The 8,390-nt window shown below is 39.6% G+C and overlaps 1 protein-coding gene across 1 annotated transcript in view; it reads left to right on the top strand.

The window, feature by feature from the left end:
* Positions 1-8,390, top strand: part of LOC107718299 (ubiquitin carboxyl-terminal hydrolase 32-like) — a 62,268-nt gene that overhangs the window by 24,202 nt on the left and 29,676 nt on the right. Inside the window, exons 3-5 of the mRNA XM_016525321.1 lie at positions 2,668-2,773; positions 3,323-3,441; positions 4,376-4,535. Of these exons, the coding sequence (XP_016380807.1) occupies positions 2,668-2,773; positions 3,323-3,441; positions 4,376-4,535 (385 nt within the window). The remainder of the gene's footprint in view (positions 1-2,667; positions 2,774-3,322; positions 3,442-4,375; positions 4,536-8,390) is intronic.

Raw genomic sequence — 8,390 nt, 5'->3', positions numbered from 1 at the left:
TGCGGCACGACACGACAAATCCCCGACAGAATACTGCTGCTGCGTTCTATTCATGACGTATTGACACAAATTTCAAATGATTTTCAACGGTCGCTTTGTTGCGTCCAGTGTACTAGACAGACTTTAGCTGTTGCTGCGCAGACACGGTGTTACTCACCTATCGAGAAGAAACAAAGCAACCTCTGCGTCCGATCGCAGGCCTTCCGCTCCTTGAGTTCTCTCCAGCGCTGGATAGCTGATCTGATAGTTACACAGGTCCTACTTCTTGCCTTATTGCCTTAAGCCTTCTTTTGTTCCGCAGACGTTTTCCTCTTTTGTTTTTTTATCCGCCATCTGTATCTTTCTGTCACTCTGCTCGCTAATGTGAGCACTGAACGCTCTCTCCTCCACATCATGAGTAGACACGACCCTTACCGCTGATTGGCTACAAGTTTGTTTTGCTAGTCGGCCCAAATCAGTTTTTTAAAGCGTTTTTGAAAAATCGCTTGCCCCACCTTTAAGTTAAGTGGTCTAAATGTATTTATCTGTATTTATATATTCTGTGGAAGGCGTAGGACCAAGAAATGTTCGTCCAATCAAAACGCTTGGTCCGAGCATATTAATTAGCTTTCCTACCTGTCTGTTGACGTATGTATTAGCATACCTCTGCGCACCTGGTTCACGCAGACAGGATACGTCATCATCGTGTTCACGCATGCTGTGCAGACAGAGCGAGAATGGCAGACAAACATCAACAACCCGATCTTCCTTCCTGGTATTGTAGTACTTTTACTAACTGTACTATAAAGTTTTCTCACCGGTGAATGACACATGATGTAGCCCAGCAGTTCCCAATTCTGCTGGGCTACATCATGCCCACACACCCGCCCGCTGCCGCAGCCGCATATTTTGCATGTCTCCGTTAACACACCTGATTCAGATAACCAGCTCGTTGTGAAAGTGGCGCGGAGAATGTCGAGCAAAAAACGGCGGACGACAACCAATCGCTGTGAAAGGAAGGAGATTAAACGTAAACAGGGTGTTTTTCAGAGGCGTGCTCTGCCCTAAATTTGACACACTCCAAAGCAGTGGCGTTGTAGCATTGCCAGCGGCACTGAGCGCAGATTTGATGCTGTAGTGGAAACGAACCATTAGAAGTGAGCTACGTGCATGAACTGTGTTCCGATTGATATGATCCCTGCAGTGTTCATATTTGCGCTGCGCAGCATCTTCACACACAGATGAAACTTACTAGAGAAGTGTGAAATGTGACATAATATACCTCTGTAAATAAATCGAGCGAGGACTGGAATTGGGAACCGCTGATGTAGCCTATTGTAGTAATGATGTCTCTGGTATTCGAGAGGACCTCTTGGTCTGTGAGCGTATATGCGTTCAGGGGGCGTGGCTTTGAGCGGCGATTGCAGGGTGGGTGGGACGTTCGCTTTAGATCTCCTACTGACTGCACCTTTAAGTAAATAAATATTTGCTGAATTTATTTATTTGTATTTACTTGTTTGTTTTAATCCACAAAATGTGTAAATGTTTCATTGTCAGAAGTTCCTTGACAAGTAGCTAAGGGGAAAAAAGTTTGTCTTGTTGTATGCCGCTGAGCGCTAGGCTGTGCAGTAGGCATCTGGTGGCGTGAAAATTTTTGTTATATGTGGCGTTAAGGGTAAGACATGGTGTCATACCAGGCATAAAAGTGAATTATGTCTGCGTGAGATGTCTCTGTGGAATAGAAATGATCAAAAACAGGAAGAAAAGTATTTTACTGGTAAGCCTCCTGCTGGGCCACATTTTGCAGAGATATTTTTTATACTGCAACACATTATATGTAGCCCTGCATTGTGGGTAGAGACAATGTAATGTTTCCTCTGTATTAAACTAAACATTGTCAGCTGATTTATCGGGAGATATGTATCTAGGGAGTATTATCATTAAAAGTCTTCATAAAAAAATGTTTCTCTGAATCTCAGCGGAAATCAAAGGTCTGAGATAACGACTAACGCCAGGCTTAAGCGCTGAACACCAGTAGATTAAGTAATAGCATACTGATGGGAAGTAATGACCTTCTTCATTGTGTAACTATGGTGAAATTCAAAAGATACACGTTTTCTGTTGCATTTTGGTTGCATGACTTTGTCCTGTAAATATTTTTTTCCAACCTGTTTTGCTATGCTTATTGATAATTATTTTTTTAAATTCTTTTATTATTATTATTATTATTATTTATAAACTCAACTAAGTTTGTTATTGTCATCTGTGTAATCTGTGTAGATCTCATTGTATGACATTTGCATAATCATTACGTGCAATTCAATGTACTTTTGCATTATTTCCTGTGTTCTTTAAAAAGGGGCATTCACACTGACAATGCACTAAATCATTGGAAGTCACCAAATATCTGAGCTGTTGGTTTCTACAGTAGAATCCTACTTGCATCAAGTAGTGGAGAACTATCTTCACTCCCATTGGTATTTGCTGCATCGCTGCTCATTTCGCATAAAGTTGAGTTCAGTAGCAAAATCTAGCTCAGTGCCACTCATACAGCTGCAAAACTCTTATTAAAAGGTGTGAACGTACCTGAAGACAATGTTTTTTTTAACAGAATTAAATGCTGAGTTATGTGCATTTTAACAGGCCACATTTAATGTGCATCCTTTCTCCCTTTCTCATCTGTTGTAGGTGATCTACAACTCTTTTGGTGGCACTTCCAAAGGGCTGCACTTCAACTACCTGATCGTTGGGCTGGTTCTGTTAACAAGAGGACGTGATGAAGAGAAAGCCAAATGTAGGTTTACAGAAGGGCACATGACTATCCACTCCCATATTCTGCCTATTATACTCTTTACATTGATCTCGCACATTATTTCAATTCTTGTCATTGTAATCAAATGTTCTACATCTTTGTTTTATAAATTCTGTGCATGATGCATTATAGATTAATTACTCTGTTTAGTTGCTTTATTCTCAGAATTTAAAATAACACATCTTATTCAGCCTTACAAATGTACGTGTGTATTTTGTTTATTTTGCAAGTCACAAGAGGCGCTCAACTAATTCCATTTCAAACAGCAATCTAAACAAGCACACCTCTGGCTCAGCATATTCAATTATCCAAATGTTATTTAGCTTTGTTTTGCTCTGTGTTTCTTTAATGAAACTGGTAGCCGCATGCACACTCCACTTCACTTGATATTCCCCATAGATGTACTGTCTACTCTAGTGTGTCTCACTGTGTCCCTGACAGCTGTGATTGATGTGAGGCTGCGAGACACATTGCCTGCTAGACTCTGATAAGGTATGTGTGTATTGACCAGCATGTCCTCTCTATCCCCAGACATCTTTAGCTTGTTCGCTAGTGATTCGGGGACCTATGTGGTCCGGGAGGATGTGGAGAACATGCTCCGTTCAGTGGATGGGGAGGTCCCGCCCTCACTTAGGAAGTGCTTCACAGAGGTCAGTGCAGGAAAACTAACCTGTGTGATTTACCTCAGTCTCACCAGCCTCATGACTTTCCAGATGAATCATGCCATCCAGCCACATAGTGTTCAAAAGACAGGAAATTAATCTGCCTATTTAACCTCCCTATTTCCAATATGTCACAATCTGATATTTCACAAATTAAATTACATAAATTAAACTACTTGGATTGAAACATAGCTACAGTCAGTTATGTGGTCTTTCGGTTTTCGGTTTTCAAATCAATGGAAATGCTAGGTTTGCAAGAGGTTTGGAGAAAGTGTAGCATTTTGCTGCAGGACTGAAGTATTTGCTGCCTCATAAATGGATTACATGCCTTTTTAATCCAATCTGTCAGACCTGTGACACTTTCTTCATTGATTGCCAAAATCTATATATACAGTACCTTTTGAACCGTTTGCCCTATTTAAACTTGTGTTTACAGAGAGAGCTTCCTCTGTGTTATAGCCCTGCTCTAATAATAAGCTTAAAAGGTTGACAGTGCAAATGTTGCAGCCAATAAGGTTACGTAATATGCTTTAACATGCATTCTCTCCCATTTCTCTATTAGCTCTTCTGTAAATTGCACTCTCATCTCAGCCTTCATTCTTCCTCCTGCAGCATCACTTTCTTGATTTAGGGAAAAGCCACTCAGTGCAGCACTTTTGTTGGCTATCCCTTGGCAGCAGCTCTAAAACTTTTTCTTATCTCTTTACTCAACCCACTCACATAAATATATCTGCATACAATAGAATTTAGTTCATATTAATAATGAGAAAGCTTCCCCTACACTGAACAAAAGGAAGCAACTAGCACTTCTCAACTTCTCAATTCTGCACTCTTTTGTCGTGCTCTTTAAGTTGGTCACAAGTTCATTAGAGAATTGTAACCTTGTTGTTTATTTACAGTGTTTCTGTCTGTTTGTGTTCAGGGAGAGAAGGTGAATTACGATACGTTTAAGAGCTGGCTTCTGCAGAATAAAGATGCTTTCACGTTCTCCCGCTGGCTGCTGTCAGGTGGTGTGTGCGTCACGTTGACCGACGACAGCGACACACCCACTTTCTATCAAACCCTGGCTGGTGTCACACACTGTAAGTGTCACTATACTCTATGATTATTATCTGAATGACCTCTCGGTACTCTCGGAATGCTTCCTCTCAATATGCTCTCAAAACTCTAGTTCTGAAAGTATTTTTCTCCATTCATTTTAATTAATGGTGATTAAAATGATTTTTTTAATCATTCTAAGCCTTGAACTAAACCAACCATCTCTGAGTATACCTGTATACTTTTTTTAAGGGACTGAACTACAATTATAATAAAATGACTGTACAATTTAAAATAGTTGATGTACACTACTGTTGAAAAGTTTGGGTTCATTAAAATGTTTTTCAAAGAAGTCTCTTATGATCACCAAGGCTGCATTTATTTGATCAAAAATAAATGTAATTTATGTTGTTCATAAAATGTAATTTACTCATGTGATGGCTGAATTTTTAGCAGCTAACATTAATATATACACACAGATAAGATTGATAGTGTAAGGAGTAGGGGTGTAATGGTACGAGTATCGGTACCGAACGGTTCACGGGGCAAATTCCAAATGGAAGTAATCATCCCTATCCCCTTGGAGTGGGGACTTTGTAGTGAGCAGGGCACGTGCGTGCTATTATGTAGTCGTCTGGAATAGTGGTCGACCGATATATCGCCAATATATTGGCCGATATTTGATATTTTTTAAATATCGGCATCGGCCGATAAGTTTTCCTGTTTGGCCGTTGCGGTTGAGGCGGGACTTTTATTTTGACGGCGCGACTGACTTTTATTTTTATGGCGCTGAGAACGGCAGCGCCTGGGCACACAGTGCTCACATTCTCCCTCTTGTTCGCTGTTGTCGTTAACAGTTCTGTCTAAATACGGATAGAAGTCTGTCTAATAATCAGATAGAACGGTTAAACAAAGGAATTAAAATGTATACAAAATGTCTTATAACGACTGCTTTTATATTATTAGTAATAGAAAGGCAAACATTATAATACTTTCTTGTTTGCTGTCAGCATTCAGCAAATACGCATTTATATAATTTAAACAAGTCTTTGAATGTTTAATAAACATCCAATTTCAAAAACCTTTCAAACTTAGTCGGATCCAGTTGTTTAAATATAAAAGTATTTAAAACAGGTAAGTTCATATATTTGGAGTAAAGTTAAATTGCACGGATACATCAGTCATACAGCGCTCAGGACCGCGCGTCCCATGATGAGCCCGACGCACCACCACAGAAACAAGAATGAGATGCGTTCTAACCTATGGTTCTAACATAACTGTGGCATTAAACTCAGTTAGTGAGGGCTCGGTTAAAATAGTGCACATATATAGGCCGTTCAGATTACTTGTTAAAGTGCAACGAAATACCTTATATCAGCAGACGATATGTGTCTGTGTTTGTGGTTGGAGACTCCTTCACCGGCTACAGGCTCCTCATTTGTGTGAAATACAGTGCTGAATGAAAAATCTGGGCAATTTGATAATAATAGCCGAATTATAATGGGCCGGATTCGCTGATGGACACCGGCATAAAAAAAATAAAAAAAAATACATTATATATTTTAAAAAGTTTTATATATATTAGTTTTTATATATTATATAGCATATTTTAAAAACTTTTTAAAATTTAAAATGTATGTTTATTTGCAACAGTTATGCTAACAACAATAAAAAGACATTTATGACAGTAAAACACCGTGCTGCGTTGTCACGGGAACATGCCAGCTGAAGATAATGAGGAAATTACGTCGCTCCCTTTGCCAAGTGCATTCCAAACGACTACATAATAGCACGCACGTGCCCTGTTCACTCCAAAGTCCCCACTCCAAGGGGATAGGGATGATCACTTCCATTTGGAATTTGCCCAGTGAACCGTTCGGTACCAATACTCGTACTGGCACACCCCTAGTAAGGAGACTCGATTAACTCTCGTTTCTATGGTAACAGCAACTTGTCTGATTGGTGGGTCAAGGAAGATCTCTTCAGAATTATGGGTAGTGTATTACTTCAATTTGGCAACTGTTGAAAATCACACTTACTTGTGGCTTTTGCGGAAGCATATACCATCAGTCTCAGAGCTCATGATGGATCTGCTTGAAAGATTTGTACATTATCATAAGAAATCGATTTCTCTATGAAGAAAATGAATGGTATTCGAGTCGGAACCTGACTTTGGCTGTCTATACTTCCTGAATACTCTCTCAGTATTCCATTAGTCCTCTCTGAATAAGCTCTCAATGCTCTCTAGACTGGCTTTTTGCAGAAAAGGCCAGTGTTTGTCAGTTCAGAGGCATGTGTTTACTAAGGATGCAACAATACAGTTAGCCCATGGATCAAAACATACCTCGGTTTTTAACCACGGTTTTCGGTCCGGTTCAGTTCTGATGGCTTAGCACAGCGGGTTTTTGTGATTAGCGATGTAAAATGCCATTTTTAGCGATTTAAAATGCCATTTTATTTTAACACAAATTAACAACAACAACAACAACAAAACTCCTGTACACTTCTGTACCCTGGAGAAAAACATGGATTATCATATATCTACTTCATATTTCTTTTGAGAGTATTATTTTCACTCAAAATGGGATGAATTTGTCATTATTGAGTGCTATAAACACATGTAATGTCTGTTTAATTCATACTGGATGCTGGAGGACTCCACATATACATCACAGAAGTAATAGAACTGATGACGCTCCAGGAAGTCGTTTCCTCATCTCCGCGCAAATAATATAAAACACACAGAAATTATTTAAATGCAAAACCGAAAAAAAGCAATTCACAAATGCGTGAATTGTCGTACCAAACGGTTCAATATTATATTGAGAATTGTGACATCTCTAGTGTTTACAGAAATCTGTGTTTTAATGAGAAATGACTTAAAGGTTATCATTTACATGTGCAAGAGACATTGCGTGTTGCTGAAGCTGACAGTAATCTGCTCTTTGATAGTCTATGCTGTAGATGTTTAGGCAAGTTGCAAGTCTCGTTTTGTCCACTTCCCTCTCCTCCCTGACACACAGGAGGCATCAGCAAATCAGCCAGCCTACCCTCCACGGGGAGAGAGGCATCTGTGTGAGATAATGGCGAGTGACAGGCAACACTTCCCACTCAGTGAACACACACACAGCATTTGCACACACTCAGCCCTGTTGCAGCTGTCACTGCCACCCAGCTATTAAAACCAGACTGACACAGCGAAGGAAATGGCTGCATTTACTCAGAGACCCCAAGTCCGCACAGTGACCGAATCTGAGCACTAGCTCTTCTCATAGAAACAATGATTTATTTAGGGGCTGAAGATCTCTCACCCACTCAGTCACTCAGTGCTTTTGCTGTCATGAAATCATAATGTGGGAAGCCTGTAATGTTTTCAGTTACAGGTGTGCTGCATGGCCCAAGTGACCCACATTCACAAGTTACCATGCTGTGATAGCCATGATTTTGTTTTAGATTGGTATTCTTGATAATAATAATTATAATACAGTATTTATTTATTTTTCTTTATTTATTTTTAATGAGCATTTAGTTTCATTTGCAATTGTCTTTGGACCCTCTGTGGGTAAAGGAAAACCAAATTTGAACTGTGGTCATTTAAATTCTTTTATCAAACCAACGGTGAAAAATTTGGGAGTTCTTTTTGATTCCTCCTTTAAGTTTGACCAACATATTAACTCAGTAGTTAAAGGGGTGGTTCAGTGGTTTTTTTCTAGGCTTGATTGTGTTTATGGGGTGCAGTCTAACATGTGTTAATGCTTCGTTTTTTATAAAACATGCATTATTTTTCACATAATTTGCCTTTATTCCACACCGCTCTGTCCCTTCGCTGAGAAACGCGGTGATCAATTTCCTGCTTTTATGAAGCCCCTCCCTCAGAAATACACGATGGGCTCTGATTG

Source organism: Sinocyclocheilus rhinocerous, unplaced genomic scaffold (genome assembly GCF_001515625.1).
Source record: "Sinocyclocheilus rhinocerous isolate Xijiao unplaced genomic scaffold, SAMN03320098_v1.1 scaffold1024, whole genome shotgun sequence".
Lineage (NCBI taxonomy): Eukaryota > Metazoa > Chordata > Actinopteri > Cypriniformes > Cyprinidae > Sinocyclocheilus > Sinocyclocheilus rhinocerous.
The sequence above is the reverse complement of the archived record's forward strand: the minus strand, read 5'-3'. Positions and strand labels throughout refer to the sequence as shown.